The following is an 18,513-nucleotide window of genomic DNA, read 5'->3' as shown; positions in this document are numbered from 1 at the left end:
AAAATTGTATTCTATTTTAAATATTTGTCGTTAAAAATTCTAAAAAATATAATATCAAGACCTGTCCCGTTTTATCTTTTCCAATTATTTTCTTCAGCATTTCAATATTTTGGATTTTTTTTTCAAAGATGAGTGAGAAAATTTTGTGCCTTATCACTGTTTTGTAGTTATTTAAGCATACTCAGTGTTTCAAAGATTGTTGCTGGGAGGCCTAAATCTGGGAGCTAGAGTAACCTAGCACAGAATCTGAATTCACTGTCGTACATACTAAGCTCAGCAGATTCAACTACTTTCTCATCTTCCTTCTTTGTATCTACAGACTTAAAAGCTGTCTGGATTTTAGTTACTTGATTGAATTTTTGAAGTATATAAAGTATTCGTGTTTTATCTTCTAATTTAATCCCCTGTCAGGATATCTGTCCTGTTTTCCTTTTGCTCAGTTATATCCTATGGGACTCATAGATAAACAAAAGTATTTTACCCCTTCTTTTACTTTTCAAGAGGGGAAAATTGTCAGAAGGATAGTCAAGTACTAGAAATACTCATTTTGTCTTTTGTTTGTTCACGTTGCACTTCACACCATATATACTTTTTTGGTGCTCCTTCCCATGACAGACTTAACTGACCTGTTAATAGCAGCTCTGGGGCAAGCATGCCTACCCAGTAACATAAAGACTTCATCAGTGCCGGCTGCACTTGGGGATATGCTGTTAGTTCATGACATGAGAGCAGCTAACGGCTGCTGAGAGATAAAAAGGAAATAGGCAATTTAGATGATGTGCCTGGTTTCAGTGTTAAATGAGCCTGTGTTTGGCTGTTGATGTAGCACATACAGATCTCTAAAAACTGACTGCTAGGATGCAGCCATGGGAATCCACATCAGTGTTTTCTTTCTGATTAAAACTAGATGCACAAATTTTTAGAAGTCTCACTTGACAACCTCTGAAATATTTAACTTTGGATTTTGTTCCTCTATAGCAGAGTTTTGAGGTTTGTAGTTTAGTGCATTGCTTTGCTTTAACATGTGTTAATCCAGTTGGATTTGCTTTCCCAAAAATATACAAACTCACACATACTTTTATCAGTTTTTCATTATGATTTCTGTATACCATGCAATGGATGTATCTTGCCAAAGAGACTGCCTTTCTTGTAATTAAGCTTACAGTTATTAAATGAGAACATTTGGGACAATAATGCAGTCTGACAATATTGAAAGTAGGGCCGGGCACGGCGGCCCATGCCTGAAATCCTGGGCACTTTGAGAGACCAAGGAGGATGGATCACTTGAGGCCAGGAGTTTGAGATCAGCCTGGCTAACATGGTGAAACCCTGTCTCTACTAAAAAATACAAAAATTAGCTGGGCATTGTGGTGCACACCTGTAATCCCAGCTACTCAGGAGGCTGAGGCATGAGAATTGCTTGAACCCAGGAGGCAGGGGTTGCAGTGAGCCGAGATCGCGCCACTGCACTCCAGCCTGGGTGACAGAGTGACGACTTCATCTCAAAAAAAAACAAAACAAACAAAAAAAAGTGGTCACCCAGTCTGCAGAATGATAAAGTCAGTAAAAGTTACCTACGTATATAGGTTTGAAAAGGTCTACTGTTCTCAGCTTCATTTACACATACAGGTATGGTAAATGGTATGTCTCTGTTCCTCTGAATACTGCTTTTTATTTCAAGAACACCACAGTGTTTATAGTGAAATACTCTGCAAAGTTTCAAACATGTTTATTTGAAAATCTAATTAAATGATAGCAGAGAGAAAATTTCCTGAAGTGTAATCATCTTTTATACTGTCAGTATGTGCTTGATTGAATTAAGGAATTTATATTTGGTTTTACTTTTCTTAAAAGTTCCAAAATTATTTTTCCCCTAGGAAGATGAGAATGTGCCTACTGCTCCTGATCCTCCAAGTCAACATTTACGTGGACATGGGACAGGCTTTTGCTTTGATTCCAGGTAGTTTTTTTCTTTCCTTTGTAGAATTTGGGTTATATAGGCCAGTGGTTCTCAAAGGTGGTCCTTGGGAACTCATTAGAAATGCACATGTGTAGGGCCTGGCCTAGCTGAACCAGAAACACCAGGCGTAGGCCCAGCAATATGTGTTTTAACATGTCCTCCGATTTAGGGAGTTTTGTCAGAAAACATTTTTAACTTGCAGTATTTAAAAGAATATTTACTGTTCCTAAAATGTCATTCAAATGCATGTATTGTCTATTGTTTGGGGATGGGAACTAGTTTTGCAAAAAACACCTAATGTTGTATAATAATGCCCCAGTGATCTTGCTGGTTAAAAATACAGTATTTTTGGCCACAAACAAAAACAAAAACGTGTCCTCCGACTGATTCTGATGCATACAATCATTTGAGAACCAGTGCCATAAAAACTTTTAGCTATTAAACCAAATGCACTGGTGGGAAGTTATGAGTTGTATTTATCCTTACAGTCTTACAAAAGGCATTTTCTGTTAAACGTGGAAGAATTCTTGGTACTAATTTCACATAATTGTGATTGGATTTGGGAGGTTTTAAGGGGGAAAAAGGTTTTGTTAATCTAATTGTAAAACTAAATTTAGAGGCTCTATAAATGGGTTACACAATTGTCTACAGCAAGCATTTAGAAGCAGAGAAAGGTTTCTGGAGTAAAGACTTTTAAGGTAGGTTGTTTAGTATGAGTATCAGCTAACTAGATAAATGGAACCTTGTCATATACAGACAAGTTACAGTTGTTCTACATTTATTAGAAATAGGTAATTCTTTCATTTTTCTCTTTAAGCTTTGATGTTCACAAGAAGTGTCCCCTCTGTGAGTTAATGTTTCCTCCTAACTATGATCAGAGCAAATTTGAAGAACATGTTGAAAGTCACTGGAAGGTGTGCCCGATGTGCAGCGAGCAGTTCCCTCCTGACTATGACCAGCAGGTGTTTGAAAGGCATGTGCAGACCCATTTTGATCAGAATGTTCTAAATTTTGACTAGTTACTTTTTATTATGAGTTAATATAGTTTAGCAGTTAAAAAAATCACCTAAAATAGACCACTGAGGAGACCATAGAGCGATGCTTTCATGCACCCTCTACTGCACTTTCTGACCAGGAGCTACTTTGAGTTCGGTGTTACTAGGATCAGGGTCAGTCTTTGGCTTATCAATAAATTTTAATCTCTGTTAATCTTACCTACTTTAAAAAAAAGTTCTTGTGTGTTCATATCTTTATTTATTCCCTAGTTTGCAGAATTGTCTGAATAAAGGATACAAGGATTATTTCAATGTTACTGCACTGAAAAATGTATGTATTAGTGTGCTAGATTATTTAGCAGAATATTCACAAGTTTCCATTGACCTTGTTGATTGAGCATGACTACTAAATATTATGTAATAAAAAGCATTTATCATAACAGTTTTGTGAAGTAGTTCTTCGAATACAGAAAGTTCTATAATTTAGCCCATGAAACGATAGGTTTTTAATTTTCAAAAATGGAGCTACATGTAGAATGAGATCACATGCTTTTATATGTGAAGTGTTGGTTTTAGCAATTAACAGAAGGCATATTTTGCTAATTTTATGACAAAATTTTAGAATAACCTGAATGCTTATTTTTAAACTATCTTTAAGTTGTACATATATATCTAATGGGAAAATGGAACAAGAGATGTCAATATAATTGTTTTCCTATTAAATGATCTCATAACGGGGTGTTTGTGGCATAAAATCACAGAATACATATCAGTATCTTTTTTACATTTTCCTGATGAGAATATAAATTTGAAATATTCTCAGTAAGTGATTAAAAGTACAATACATAAACCCAAATCAAAGTAATGTGTTTCTTCAGTTATGTCTCTGCTGTATAGAACTCTCACTAACATTAAAGAGGACACATTTTCCAAGACCTGTAATTTCACTGTTGTCAAATTTATTTGTGAAAGTTTTTCATTAATCTAGCATCTTGAACATCTTTTTTTGGTTTGGGCCTTTAAAATACTTCTGAATTGTATTCCCTTTCCCTTTTATAATGTGCGTGTGAATAATTTAAAGTACCAACTTTTGATTTTGCTGCTTTTGTAGTTATCAAAATAGTTTACATTTGTTCTAAGCAAACTAGCTATTGAAGATGTTAACCTAATATTTAGACTTGGTGGCATTTTGAGTTGCTATATGTGAACTGCAGCATATCATGTCACTTGTATTTGTTTGTGGAAGCAGTTTGTATATTGTTAGAATCCTTTAAAAAGTTTTTTGAGTCTAGGGCAAACCAGTATTAGGCATTCATATGCCAGCTGTTAGGACACAGCAGTCCTAGGAAGCAATAGCTTTGGAGATTCCAAGTTTCAGCTTCCAGATAGGTTATATGACGAGCAGAATATACTTAGGTAAAATACATTCAACAATGGGAGCATTTTTGTTGCAGTTAATAATTATGGACCATGTTAATCCAAAAGTATCCTTGGAATATTATAGTAGTAGACACTGTTCATCTTACTAGCGTAGAACTTATTTTAAAATAGTTTAAGTCCAAGCTTAATTTGTTATTGATAGAAAAGTAATACAGCCTAATCTAAGCAAAAATGTAAGCGATTAAGTCTACATGCATCAACTGAACAGCCTTAGAATGAGGAACGTGAATGGATAGATTAATTTCCATGGTAAACTTGATACTGGTTTTCATAATGGACACTAAGGAAAATAAAGAGCCATATTTATTTTTGGGTCAGAGGCAGTTTATTTTAAATGTGATTTCATTTACATTTATAAGCAGCTTTTCTTGACAGGAATTGTGATTAAATTGCCTTCAGTTCTAAAACAAACCTCTGTTGCTTTCAGACTTAATGTGCTCTGTCCCCAACAAAACATATGAAAATATAATTTAAAGCACAGTTTTCACAGACACAGTACAATACATTCACTATACACAGTATAACAAAATATTCCCATCCTTACCTGTTTAGTAATACTGTCACAATGAATAAGTAAATAGAAATTGGAATTTATCATTGAAAGCATTGAAAGAAATTTAACATGCACAATGACTATTTTATGACTGTTTAGCTGTTGAACTACTGATCCAGCCTGCAGTTTCTTGCACTAGAAAGAGCGAAGCTAAATAATAATTAATTGCTGGCCTAAAAAATTTTTTTGGTCAATTGTAGGTAGATATGAAATAGCCAAGTGGGGCCGTCTTATGCACCAACTAGTTGCGTCTCATGTCTGGATCACCCTTTTAAACATAGGATAACACTGTATATTCAGGACCAAGACCATACTTCAGATCTGAGGAAATTGTTAGAGGGCAGTGTTTTTATAAATACTTTGAATCCCTCATGAGGGATTTTAGAACTTATGAATACAGAGGTTTACTCATCTAACAAACAGAACTGTCATCCTTTCAAAATGTCTGAAAATTGAGGAGGGACCCCTGCTTCCGGTTATATGTGACGTAAGACTTTTCATCAAATGAGAACATGGGAAGAAACTTTTTATAAGCAATTTGAGTTTGTTTTATGGGCAGTTAGCTATCTCAAAGCATTTTTTATTGCATAATTAGGCAACTGGTAAACTCTCATGTTTAAGGAATAGCACTTGGGAGAAAAGAACACTCAAGGCATGATGGTACTGTCGGTGAGGAAAAACTTAAGGAATGGTCCAGATGTAGGTTACTCTAACAGGTCGTATTAGTCACGCTTTTCTTTGACCACCTGCTGCAAGAAGCACTTAATTGTCAGTAAGGCTCATTTTCATATTTCAGCAAAGTGTTTTATAAAGCTAAACAGACATTTCCAATGAGAATGCAGACCTCTCTACAATGTGATGAGAAAAGTGCCTTTTAAAAAAAGTAAAAAATGAGCATGAAGAAGAGGCAATAGGGGTCTTAACAAAAATGTTCCTCTTTGAAACGTGCTTACAATTTTAGTTCTGATTTGCAACCCACAGGTTTGGTAGGGCAGTGGTTGCAAGAATTGGCAACACATAAACATTAAATTGTTGGCAATAGAGAACTACAAAGTGCTTTAAAACTTCATCTGAAGATGAAGATATAACTAAATTTCACACACACAAACTTTGCACGTAAGTATTTCAAAGTGTTTTCTAACAGATTTCAGGGAAAAAAGTGTTTCACTAAATGAGTATCTTGGTCCGCAGATATCAACAGGCATAAATTGAATCCCTTGTACCCAGCAGGCACTCAATGAATGTGTGTTAAATGAATGAATGAACTGAATAGACTATTTTGTACAAAATGCCATTTATAACACTAAAATGACTAGTAAGTCAGATGGCAAGATTTTCAGCTTTTTAAAGGGCAGAAGGATTTGCAAGATAATATAAAACACAGAAAGCACACCTTTACGTATGTTATTTAAATATGAAAATATTTTTAGCATATTATGTTAAACATTCTTTCTTATTTATATTTCCATTACCTAAAGTCTTTCTACTCACAAATACTAACTCCATTATGTAAGGCATGGTAACCAGTTTGATAATGAAGGTATTATTTTGGTTTTGAACATATGTGAGCTGATGTGTTGAAAACTTCAATCACATTACAATCTTAAAAAAAAATCTCAGTGCCAGCCCCTCCTCCCCCCAGTTGATACCACTGCAATACAATTCAACAATATGCAACATGCCCTCAATTTTATTTTGTTTTGGGGGAAATGTGCTGAAGAACCTAGAGCTTTTTTGTTTAGCACCTTATATCAAAGTAATGAAAATGGGTATGATGATTACATGTGCAAATGTACAAAATCATTAACTCTACAAAGATACATCATTCCAAAATTACAGAAAAAATTTAAAGCATGCATTTAATTCTTTAAAGGGTTGCTGAATGCTTCCCCTGAAAAAAGGTGGCTGTTTTCAAAATCAGCAACTGCTGGTGAGGATTTCTTGGCACAGTTATGACCAGCATGTTATTGCTGCATCTTCCTGATAATCTCAGCCGACACCGGGGGATGGAAATTGATTGTGTGGTGCCGCAGGCCCTGAGCTGTCTTGTAACTCTTCCCACAGCGACATTTGAATGGTTTGCGGACACGAATCTGTGTTCTGTGACCATTCTTAGCGTGATACTTTATGCCATTCACATTCTGTGGAGAAGACAAAAATATTAGATGGATTCACAGAATGCCTGTCAAACTTCGGAAACCTCAGTTTGGGTCTGGATTGCAGTTCCTGGATAGCAGCTGTTTAGAGTGTAGTCTTTTGCAAGGACTCCAGTTGGGACCCTTCAAGGACATTCTGGTGTGTCGATCATGGGCTGTACGGATGGTCACACACACAGCTGACTCAAAATTTCAGATGTGCCTCAACTACCCTGAAAATGAAAGTACTGATTTCTTCCAATTTTATAAAAAATATATATTTAGGACTTACGGACTGTATAAAGAAAATCCTCTGAATCTTTTCCACTCTAAAGAAAGTTAACAGTGAACAATCCTATACAAATAACAAAATACCTTTCTAAAGAAAAACATGAGGGCATATCTCAAAAGTTTGACATATAGAAATTTTTGATTTGGAAACTCAATTTACAGCCTGCTTCTAGACAACTGTGTTAACAGTTCCCTACCATGCCTTAACCAGAGTTTTTGTCAATTTTCTGCTCTGCACTAAGCCAGTATCTCTGATGCCACTGTGGGAGCTACTTGTTGCCCAGATCTTGTCCCCCCGTACAGTTGTACATGTTTAATAAGCACCTGTAGTCAGACTGGTCCTTACCTTAAGTATTACATTCCAAACATACAATGAACTTTAAAAATTTAAGGTTATATAATGTTAGTCACTAAGATTGGACTTCTTAGCATCAGGATACTAAAGTTATCAAAATGCTTTCTAAATTTCTGTTCATCGCTTTTGCTAGTTCACCAGCATGTTCTATGTAAGACTCCGTATTCTATCTAAGAGTCACTCTCTACAGTTTTAACCACCAGTAATCCTCATCCCAATTAAATGGTGAGGAAATGGGCTCGAGGGTAGTTAAGTAACTGGTGGAAGATTTAAGAAGGGATGGCAGACGTGTGGTATTTGAGATAGGTCTTAATTTCCAAGTCAGCAATTGCCAGATTAGAGAGTAAGGGAACACAGAAGAGAGCCTGAAACAAAAAGCACAGATTTTAGGAGAGTGAGCTGTTTCCTAAAATATTACCTAAATCCAGTCCTGCTAGGCCCAGTCCCTTGCCCAACTAAAGGATTCCAACACAATATTGTTCCCACTCTTCATGGGATGCCTTCAAGCTCCCAGAAAACAGCTCCCTGCTGTTGTCTCATGAATATCTAGCACAGTGCCTGGCACATTGTATATGCTAAGTCTTTGTGAGTGAATGAAGTTACAACAGCACTTCCCAAGTTCATGCCTCATTAGTCTGGAAGAGGGTTGCTACTAAATATAAACGTTTGGTGGTTATTACTACCACATTAGAGATGTGCAGTACACATTAATGTTTTTTTAAAAGTCCTTGAAAGAGAACTCTGCTGGACTTTGTTGAACCCAGGGGTGCCAAGTAGCAGTTGGCTATGCTCAGAGTCTGAATGTTGTCCAGCGATTTGAGGCAGAAGGACAAACACTCTGCCCTGAACACCTGGCTCCAGGCCTTCTGCACCTCATCCTTGTCTTTCCAGCATCAATCCTTTCAAACATAAGGTACTTCAGTCTTGTAAAGAGGCATGTTGGGGGTTTCAGAGCCTGCTGGGGCAGGAAAGGGGAGGGTAGTGGCAGTGGCAGAATCAGACCCACTGAAATGTTCGATGGGTAGATATGCCCTGCCAGTCCCTGGCGGTTCCATCCCCTCTGAGGCCCAGGCACATGAGTGAAGAGGCCAACGTGTGTATCCAGCCCAAGTGAGCCTTCAGATGATTCTAGCCCCAGCTGGTGTCTTAGAGCAACTGCATGAGACCCCAGGCGAGAACCACCTTGTTGAACCAGGCAGCCCAGAGAACTGTAAAAAATTGTTTTAAGCCACATATTGTGTGTGTGAGAGAGACAGAAAGAGAGTGAATGTTAGTTTTATGACCATTAGATAAAGACTTCCAACTTTAATATGGTGGAAAGTATCCTGGGTTACAAATGCTAGAAATGTGCACCTGCCTGCTTAGTAATATCCCATGTATGGCTCAACGAATATTGAGCACCTAGCAGGGTCCTTTTCTGTGGCTGAAGGGCTACTAAAACATTTCATGTCCTTGTTTTCATGGGGAACTTGATGCAGGACAGCTCATTAATAATCCAGCTACCGGCCGGGTGCGGTGGCTCACGCTTGTAATCCCAGCACTTTGGGAGGCCGAGGCGGGCGGATCACGAGGTCAGGAGATCGAGACCACGGTGAAACCCCGTCTCTACTAAAAATACACAAAAAAATTAGCCGGGCGTGGGGGCGGGCGCCTGTAGTCCCAGCTACTCGGAGAGGCTGAGGCAGGAGAATGGCGTGAACCCGGGAGGCGGAGCTTGCAGTGAGCCGAGACTGCGCCACTGCACTCCAGCCTGGGCGACAGAGCACGACTCAGTTTCCAAAAAAAAAAAAAAAAAAAATCCAGCTGCCTCTGTGCCCCAGAACTGTTCAAACCTTGTCTGAAAATAGAGGAAACCAAAAATAGAAAAGCATTAACCAAGAAACAAAAAGGCACAGCAACTCTTAACAGTATCCGGGCTTAGCCATTCCATTGAGGCTGAGGTTTTTATAACTAATTAGGCTAAAAAAAAGATTTAAGACCAGAAATTGCTAAAGCCACAGAAGCCAGTCCAATGTGAAGCCAGATCTGTCGTTCACCAAGAGAAGGACAAGCCAGGGCTGAGGGGATTCCGGCAGGCACTGTGGCCCGTTCCCAGCTTGAATGTAAACATTGTGTTGTGTGTCTGGCATGAGACTGTGAGGAAAACAGCCAACACCACACACACATCAGCTTTATGACTGGAAAAATCAGGAAGCACATTTAGAAACATAAGGTATTTCCAGGGTTGGTCAAAGAACCTGCTGTGCCGTCACTCCTTTGTCTTTGCTGCTGTGATTAAAAATGTTGACAAGTGTCAGTGAGTTGCCCTTATCACAAATGTTAGTACAAGGTCAAGTGAGACTCTATTAAGACATTTCCTCCATCCAGCCATTCAGTTATAGGCCGCAGCAATGTCCTCTTTACAAGACCAGATGAGCTCTGAAAAGATCCACCAAAGTTTCTTATTTCATCAGTCCTGAAACAAATTTGATCTTTCAGAAATATTAGTAAAAAAAATAAATAATGGTCGGAAACCTGAAATGCTGAAATTCTTTAGTCTTTGAAAAAAATGGAATCAAGCTTCAAAAGGGCAAGGAAGGTTGCTGACATTTATTAAGAGCTTATCATACTGGGTACTTGATGTCAACTGCCTTATTTAATACTCATGTTCCGGATGAGAGAATTGACTCCTAGAGAAGGTGAGTGACTTGGCCAAGATCACATGGCTGGTAAATTACAGAATTGGAATAGGAACCCAGGGATGTCTGATTCCATAGTCCATATTTCCTCATTTAGTCTCCTAATGTGCTAGGTACTTATTAATTAGAACAACCAGCTAGTGATCTTTGAAAAATCGTATCAGTTGGGAAGAAGGATTGGGATAATAGTCTGGAGAAAACTGTGAGTTACAATGATGCTCTGACATCAAGCTAGTAAGGGAAGAAAGTGGGAAGGTAGGAGGTAGAAAGGAGGACTTAGGTGGGGGGTTCCACCATTAGGAACTACCTGTCCCCTCTGATGGAATTAGGCCAGTCAATAGACAGCAGGCAATTTAGAGGCTTTTCTAAAAAGTCTACTCCAAATCAAATTATGAAGCCTAAAGTCCAGATGCCGAGCTGGGCCATCCTGTCCTTACCTGTATGGGACCTTTGTTGTCAGTACTCAGGCCTTCATGTGTACAACATGTGACACTTGCCCTAGATAAGCCCAATGGTCAATTTCCCAGGGGCCTGGATGTTGTACACAACGGAGAAGATGAAGTTGCTTGGGGATTTGATGAGGAAGAAGAGTAAGAAAACAAATTGGGGATGGTAGTAGTGGTAATGGTGGGGGTTAAAAGTGAAAGCACTTGCAGCAGTGTGGACACCCCACCAGCCCCAGAAAGCAGGAGGCTGAGGCACATGCAGTTCCCTACTGGCCACTGCACAGCAGCACACAGGGTGTCCACAAGTTGGGTGGGGTCTTCAGGAAAAAAAGAATTGCCTCTTCCCTCAGTCATTTAAGTAATATGTTCAGTTAGACAATTGCAGAAATTCAGAAAACACAGAAGAGGATAAAAAAGAACAGATACTATCACTGTTATTATTTGAGGTATTTCTTTTCACTATTTTTTCATACAACACACACACACTCTCTCTAATACCATTTTTCCACTTAATGTTACTTTGTGAGCACTCCCTCATCATTAAATGTTTCTCAGTGTTTGAAAATGGGACACTGTATCTGGGTCTGTCTCTGTTGCTGAAACAATCAATGTACTCTCTGCAGCAGAGGACTCCAGAGGAACTTTGGGAGGCGGAGTATTGTTCTGTTTTACATTTCTTAAAAAAACAAAACAAAAAAACTTTAAAAATGCCTTTAATCCTCACCATTCTAACAAAAATTATCAAAGGGAAAAAACCTCAAAGCACTTCAACCCATCTTTTAAACCTATCTGCATTATAAGGAAGGGAAGTCCTCTCTGTTCCCTGAATTCAGGCGAGCATGAGCAGGGCAAGGGTGCTGGGCTCAGTGGTTGTGGCCTGGAACGCCTCTGGGAAGGATACAAAGGAAAGAATCCTCCCATGGCTTTGGGGCTCAGTGGGGAGCCCACATTTCCCCATTCCCATGGGCTACAGCTTGATTCCTTTGCCCTCAGAGCATCTGTCACATCTGAGACATCTGCTGGGTGCTGAGGAAGGACAGTGAGCTCTGAGGGTTATGTGAGCAGTAAGGGGAATGGCGCCTCAATGTAGAAAGAGCATGTGGGGAGGATGAGAACTTGACCTACGAGGGGCAGAGAGGGGAGTCAGTCTGGGAGGTTGGTGAGGGCTCCCAGAGGTGGAGGCACTGGAGCTGTGCTGGAGAAAGGAGTGGAATTAAAATGAGAGATACTGAGGGAGAGAGGAAGGGACGGGGGACTGGAATATGCCACCCAAATACGCCTCTTTGCCCTAAGGCCTGTTGAGCCGAAGGCAGTTCAGCAGCAGCAGATGCAGGAAGGAGGCTCCCTGCTCTCCCTCTGTATGCCTAAAAACAGGACACAAATTTATAAAGACAAAAGAAAGCCCACTCCCACTTCCAGGGAGATCAGAGGTTAACCAGTGAAGAGGACTTTAGACTCTTACTGGCCTGGAGATGGTACTGGAGGAATCTACGTTAACAAGGTAATACACTAACAGGACTCTGTCTGCCTTTTTTTTTTTCCTTTTTTCCTTCCACAAGTTGCTGCTCATAGAGACTCAAAGCCCTTTTCTTTTGCTACTTCTCTAAAAATGTACTTACTGTTCTTTATTGAAGATGCTGTATAAGCTGCGAGAACTGCCCATTCCCCGGGTGTCTTGTCTCCCATGTGTATATGAAATACACATGTCGATAAACCAGTTTTCTCTTGTTAATGTCTTTTGTTACAGAGAATCTGTTGCAACTAGAACTTATGATGACTGAGGGAAACATTATTTTTTCTTCTACAAAGGGCAGGGTGCGTCCTAGGCTAAGGAGTTAACATGGGAAGGAAATGTGGAGACTTGGCTTTACAGTGGGGTCCTTCTCCCATTCCCTGCTCTGCATGAGGTCTGGGAGTTCAGTACCTCATCTTCTGTCTGATCCGTAAATGCCAATGAAATGGTGAGGACTGCAGATCCTGAGTCAGTGCCCAGGAGACTTGGCTGGCAGAGACTGCGGCCAGCAGCAAGCAGGGAATAAGAAAAGTCTGACTTGCCTTGGGAACAAATGAGGTTGCAGTACTTCTGGATTCTGCCCGAGTCCACAGTGCCCAGCTCATCCCACCTTCTTCTCTCCAGTACCCAAGCCAGCAATGATGCAGTGAATAAGATGAAATACTAATCACATTGGAGCACAGCCCTGCCTTCCAGCCAGCAACTTCAGGGCAGAAAGAGTCAGCCACCAGCTCTGGGATGTAGGAGCGGCTCATCTCCAGCGCCTGGTCAGAGGTGTGGTCAAAAGCCTGCTATGGCCCTGTGTATCATGACCTGGCATTCTGGCCCAGAAAAGGAAACTCACGCTTCCCTCATGGGATCAGGACCACCAACGGCCACCCATGTCACCTGCCAGTTAATGGGGCTGGAGCCAGCAGCCCCTTCAAGCCCAAGGCTCATTGAATTCTCAGTGGCCTTACGTGGAGAGAGAACACTCAGAAAAGCCCCCACCAACCCAGACACAGACAACGGAATGGGGAAACTGCCAGAAACCCAAGCAAAGGAAAAGTAAAAGACAAAACAGAAATGACAAGGAGGAAAGGATGCGAATAAGAAAAGGGGATGGAACTAGAGGTGGGAGAGAGGGGATGCCTCCCCTGCACCCTCTGCCCAGAACCCAGGGCGCAGCTTGTATTTCCCTTGTTTTTTTGGCGGGTCAGCCCGAGTACAGGTCATTACTTGGCTTCCGCTTTTAACATGGCTGATGTGCAAGACACCCCCGGCCCGGTGCTCGGCCCTGGAGAGCAGCCAGCAGGACCGCAGTGGTGGGGAGGAACGGCTAGGGTGAGATGCGGTGGGAACCAGCCCCAGCCCAGGCAGGGGCCAGTCACAGCCTTATCTGTAGAGATCAAGAAAGAAGGAAAAAGTCTCTTTCTGCAATGAAGCGCTGCCCTCTGGAAAAATGGGCTTGTCCAACAATCCTGTGGATGTTTTGTATCCCAAGGTAACCCCTGAGCGGCCCTTCCCTCCTCTCCCAACTCCACGCCTCTGACACAGAATGTACAGATGCGTCCTGAGACCTGTTCTGACCCAAATGCAGCGCTCCTCTGCCAGCCCTCTGAGGCTTCTCACATCTGCATCCTGGGGAGTTCATTTCAGTTTAAACAATGAGCATGTGGACTTTGCATGATGGAATTGTAACAGTACATAGAGAAGGTGAAACCTGGAAATGCTAACTTTGTGATACATTTGTGTGCCATGCTTTTATATCAATAGCTGCTATGAAAAGTACTGAAATAAGATTAGTGTTCAGAGACACATATTTAAGAAGGGGCAACATAAGTGCTTATGCTATCTTTTTTTTTAAGCTTTAAAAAAATAGTCAATCTGCTATCCTATGAGTGAATTAGCATATCATCAAGCATACCAGGTATGTTTCTGATTTTCGTACTCCTAGCTCACAGTTGGATGCGAAAGAGCTGCTAACACCTCATGGGGAACTTTGCAATTTTGTTTTTTAAAATGCCCTCTAGACCCATACTTGACTATTGTGCTGTTTCTCGTTGTTTGGTCCCTGTTCCTTAATTAGAAAAGTTAGCACCCCCAGCTGCCCATGACACCCAGGCCCTCAGAGACCTCGGTCAGCAGACAGGCGGCTGAAGCTGAAGTGGGTGGTTTGGTGAGAAAAATATCAAAGACCTTTTTTCTCCTGATCCCCTTTCATGCCAGTGGGTGGAAGGAAGCAAGAACTTCCTCAGCTGGAAGCTAAATACCCTACCACACTCACCAAATGGCTCTGGGAGCCATCTGGGGCTTTTACAACTTCAAAGTGGTCTCCCGTGAGCCACCTGCAGGGCCATCCATTGGGGAAGGTGCTTGGCAAATAAATAGGTTGACATATTTGATATTCTGTTCTGATGGGTCCCCCAGTATGACATGAATTTGAAGACTATCAAAGACATGGTCCTTCTACAAAAGCTCTCTCTTGACTGCCGGCTCCCACGTAGGTGAGCAGAGGGGGAAGCCCCGGCAGCAGCGGTGGCGGTGAGCATTGCCTTGAGGGCACCCGTGTACACACAGGGGTGAGGCCCACACACTCTAATGCAGGAGAGGGGAGTGTCTCCCCCCAGCCCATACGCTCGCTTTAAAATCAAGAAAGGGCTGCTGCCTTCCATGAAGCTTGCCCTGTTTCCACGTGGTTATGCCAAGCACACAGCACCTCTGTTACCTTGTATCTCTTTTTACATCCAGGAACTGGGCAGGCAAAAGGCTTCTCTTCCCCTCCATTCATGCACATGGAGCTGAGGATGGCTTCGGAGCTGATGGCACTCTCTGTGGTCCAGGACTCATCGCTGTCCGACTCCTCATAGTCCACCTCCTCCTCGTCATACTCGCTGCCTGCAGGACAAGAGAAGTGCAATGACTGTCAGGAGTGCTCATCTCCCCACAGGTTCACCCGGCCGCTCCCAGGACAGGAGATGTGGCCGTGGCAGAGCAGAGCTGACGGCCCAGGGAGAGGGCACTCCCGGCACCAGGGGACTGCAAACACGGCTATTCCCTTACAACCCTGGGAGCAGGAGCCCTGCGTTCCCACCTAAGAGACCAGGGCAAGGGCTTCCCAACAATTCACGCCTAGGAGTTGGCGGAGCAAGAACATTAACTCGGTTCTACGGCAACCCAGCCTGTGGCTGCAAAGACACAGGGAAGACTCGCTCTGGGGCCAAAACCAAAAATAAGCAACGATGACAGCTCCTCACACTCCCCACGCTAGTGCCTGACACTCCCAAATGAGCAGAAACCTGTCCCCTTAGTTTTATGCTTTACTGGCCTAGTAAATGCAAAAGTCTCCAAGGTCGGGGGTTACGTTTTGGACTTCTAAGGCATTTCCACTTCAGTGGAATGAATTTCAGGTCTTTTTCTTTATAGATTTGAGCTGGGAAATTTGGAACTAAAAGAGGGTTACCCTCACGCTAGGGAGCAAGAGGCGTAGAAGGCCAGGAGGTCTACGGATAAATCGTCAGTGGCAGAATGTGGGGTAGCTCCTGGAAGATGAAGCGATCCCTTATACACGCAGTCCTAGGCACCGCATCTGCCCTTCAGTTCATGTGACACTTCCTGCTAGGGCTGACCCATCGCAGTCATGCAGCTCAGACAGGAAGCGGGGATTCTTTTATATTCCTAAGGGTTAAGAGCTCTGCTAAGAATTGAATTGAAATAGACTCTACTGACTTCTGTGCAAGACGGCAGGGATGGAGCCACTTCAACAGGCAGCCTCTTTTTGCTCTTTTTTAATGAGGCCCAAAGCCATTTATTTGGAGCTTTTGCACAATACAACCCGGAAGGACATAATTCTACTGATCATAAACAGTGTAAAATAATATGTTGACAAGTCCTAATGCATTTACAAGCCCGGTGGAATAAATAGGAATTATAGCACAACATTAATAAGAATTATATGGTAGCAATTACAGTTGTGAAATTCATCCCCCAGGTGTGAGGCTAAATTGCACCAGGGGCCTGCCTGGGTGCTTCAGGGGCTTACTCTGCTACATCAATTATTTCAACACCAAATATTGGCACTTTTATTGGGTTTCATTTTAATAGGCATTAATAAGATTGTTTGAAGAGCCAGTTGAGCCAGGAACAGGGACGCCGGCATCTGAGGCTAAAAGTTGAAAGGAGCCAGGAAGGAAGGAAGGGACCTGAAGTTTATTGAGTGCCTATTATGTTTCAGGCACATTCTATGCATTATCTCATTTAATCCTCCAGTAACCCTATGAGGTGGGGATTACTGTCACTTTTATACACACGAGCAACTGAGCCCTAGTGAGGTTAAAACGCTTATGCATTCTGAATTAGCCATTAAGGGACAGCGTGCTTTTTCCCTCATTGCTTCCCAGCCCCCAGTGCCAGGCTCTTCTGAGGGGTTCCCTTTTCATCTCCTTTGAGTTGCTGACTCTTCACCATTTAATACTGAGATGGAATTCAAAGCAGTCTGTTTTGAAGTCTGTTAGAAATTCTCGGGTGGTGCAGAAAAAACAATTTGGCAAACATGAAGCTTTGGAATTAAATGTGGGTTTCAGTAAATTCTGCTGTACTTGGCCATAGCTCCCTAAATAAAGAGAGCTGGTTTGGAAACGCTTGTACCAGGCGACACAGGGGTACCACTCGGCCACGTTGCTCGGGGTCTGTCCTGGAGCAAATCTTGAAATCTGTTTTTAAGTAGGGCATTGTTTAAGACATTTTAATCTTAAACAAATGCCACATGCTGGCGTCCTTTAACTTGCTTGTTAGAAAACTATAAATGCTATTTCGCAAAGCTTCTCCAGCGGGACTTCAGAAAGTTAGAATGACTAATTTATCCATCTAATTGGGCTAATTTGTTAACCTAAATACCAAGAGCCATGAAACATTTAGAATGGGGGAGGGTGGGGCACCTCAGACCAACTGGGGGCTTAATGAAGCCCAACAGAAGAGAGAACTTCAAAACTCCAGTGGATCAAAAGCGATCAGCCCGAGGGGTTGAAGCAGCCTACATCGTCTGCGTCTCCATCTCTGGGGGAAGGCATGTGGTATCCAGCCCCAGGCAGGGCAGGCAGGGGCCACAGCTTACCCTGCAAGTTGGAACACTTCTGAGAGGGAAAGGTAGTGTGGGCCGACAGGTGTAAGTTGGGACTGTCCCAGGCAAGGTGGGACACACACTACTCGGCAGCAGCTTACCGCCAAGTCCTTGGGTGAAACTAGTCATCTCCCTTGGTTGAGACAAGATGGACTTTGGTTTATATACTTTATTTTGTCCTCTAACAGAGAACATCTGCACAGACCTGGGTTCATGCCTTTGCTTTCATTAGCTGACGGACAAGCCACTTGGCTTTTATTTTCTCTTTCATGAAATAGGCACAAGTCTCTTCCTTGCAGGTTGAATTTAAGGATCAGAATGAATGTGTATAGAATAACTGGGATAGGAGGACCTCCAGAGAGTGTGCGCTGAAATCATGGAAGGCAGTGTAAGCAATGCCATCTTTGTAGTCATATTACATATTCCATATAAAATAAGATGATCTTTAGAAAGGTCTGTTGTGAAACCAAACAAGATAATTCCAAAAGGGTTGGGAATCCCTACTAGAAAAAACACAAGAGAGACTCCAGGACCAGACAGGTCTCATCTGCTTTAAGCTCAGAGAAGGAGAGCAAAGCACACTCCAGCCCCCACCTCCACGAGGCTACAGAGGCCAGGAGGGAGCGCAGCTGGGGCTCAGAGCACTGTGAGCCCAGGCAAGTGACGTCACCTCTCTGAGCTTCAAATTGTTCATCTGTAAAATGGGCGAATGCCTGTGCGCACTAAGGCTGTTGTGAAGAATAACTGAGTTCCTGTTTTTAGGCCTCTGGACAATGCCTGGCCCATGGTAGGCATTAAAGTAGTACATGGTAAAAAAATAAACAAAATGCTATGTGAAAGCTGTTTATCTCATCTACTGTTGCCTTGCTCTCTCTTGAGAACAGTCCCCTTTTTAAACCACAGGAACATGCTGGGGTTCTACTACAGCTTTTCTTATTGTATCCCAAATGCTCCCCTTTTATTAACCAGGTGTCCACAGCACCAGGCGGCAGCCAGAGGGCCTAGGGCGGGCAGCATCGGGGCTGCGGGACTCGAGTCACAGACGCTCA

The 18,513-nt window shown here is 42.1% G+C and overlaps 2 protein-coding genes across 15 annotated transcripts in view; one reads left to right on the top strand and one right to left on the bottom strand.

Annotated features, from left to right (window-relative positions):
• TAX1BP1 (Tax1 binding protein 1) overlaps positions 1–3,395 on the top strand; it is a 96,698-nt gene extending 93,303 nt beyond the window's left edge. For all 12 annotated transcript variants that reach the window (XM_055293586.2, XM_063608983.1, XM_055293587.2 and 9 more), the window contains 2 exons: positions 1,878–1,960; positions 2,778–3,395. In XM_055293586.2, the coding sequence (XP_055149561.1) occupies positions 1,878–1,960; positions 2,778–2,979 (285 nt within the window). In that variant the 3' untranslated portion in view covers positions 2,980–3,395. The remainder of the gene's footprint in view (positions 1–1,877; positions 1,961–2,777) is intronic.
• Positions 3,396–4,697: 1,302 nt separating this feature from the next.
• Positions 4,698–18,513, bottom strand: part of JAZF1 (JAZF zinc finger 1) — a 354,333-nt gene continuing 340,517 nt past the window's right edge. For all 3 annotated transcript variants that reach the window (XM_055293589.2, XM_055293590.2, XM_063609001.1), the window contains exons 4-5: positions 15,074–15,243; positions 4,698–7,089 (exon numbers count right to left, since the gene is read on the bottom strand). In XM_055293589.2, the coding sequence (XP_055149564.1) occupies positions 6,913–7,089; positions 15,074–15,243 (347 nt within the window). In that variant the 3' untranslated portion in view covers positions 4,698–6,912. The remainder of the gene's footprint in view (positions 7,090–15,073; positions 15,244–18,513) is intronic.

The sequence above is a fragment of the Symphalangus syndactylus genome, chromosome 9 (genome assembly GCF_028878055.3).
Source record: "Symphalangus syndactylus isolate Jambi chromosome 9, NHGRI_mSymSyn1-v2.1_pri, whole genome shotgun sequence".
In the NCBI taxonomy this organism is placed as follows: domain Eukaryota; kingdom Metazoa; phylum Chordata; class Mammalia; order Primates; family Hylobatidae; genus Symphalangus; species Symphalangus syndactylus.
Note: the sequence above shows the minus strand (reverse complement) of the source record. Positions and strands in the feature narration are given on the sequence as shown.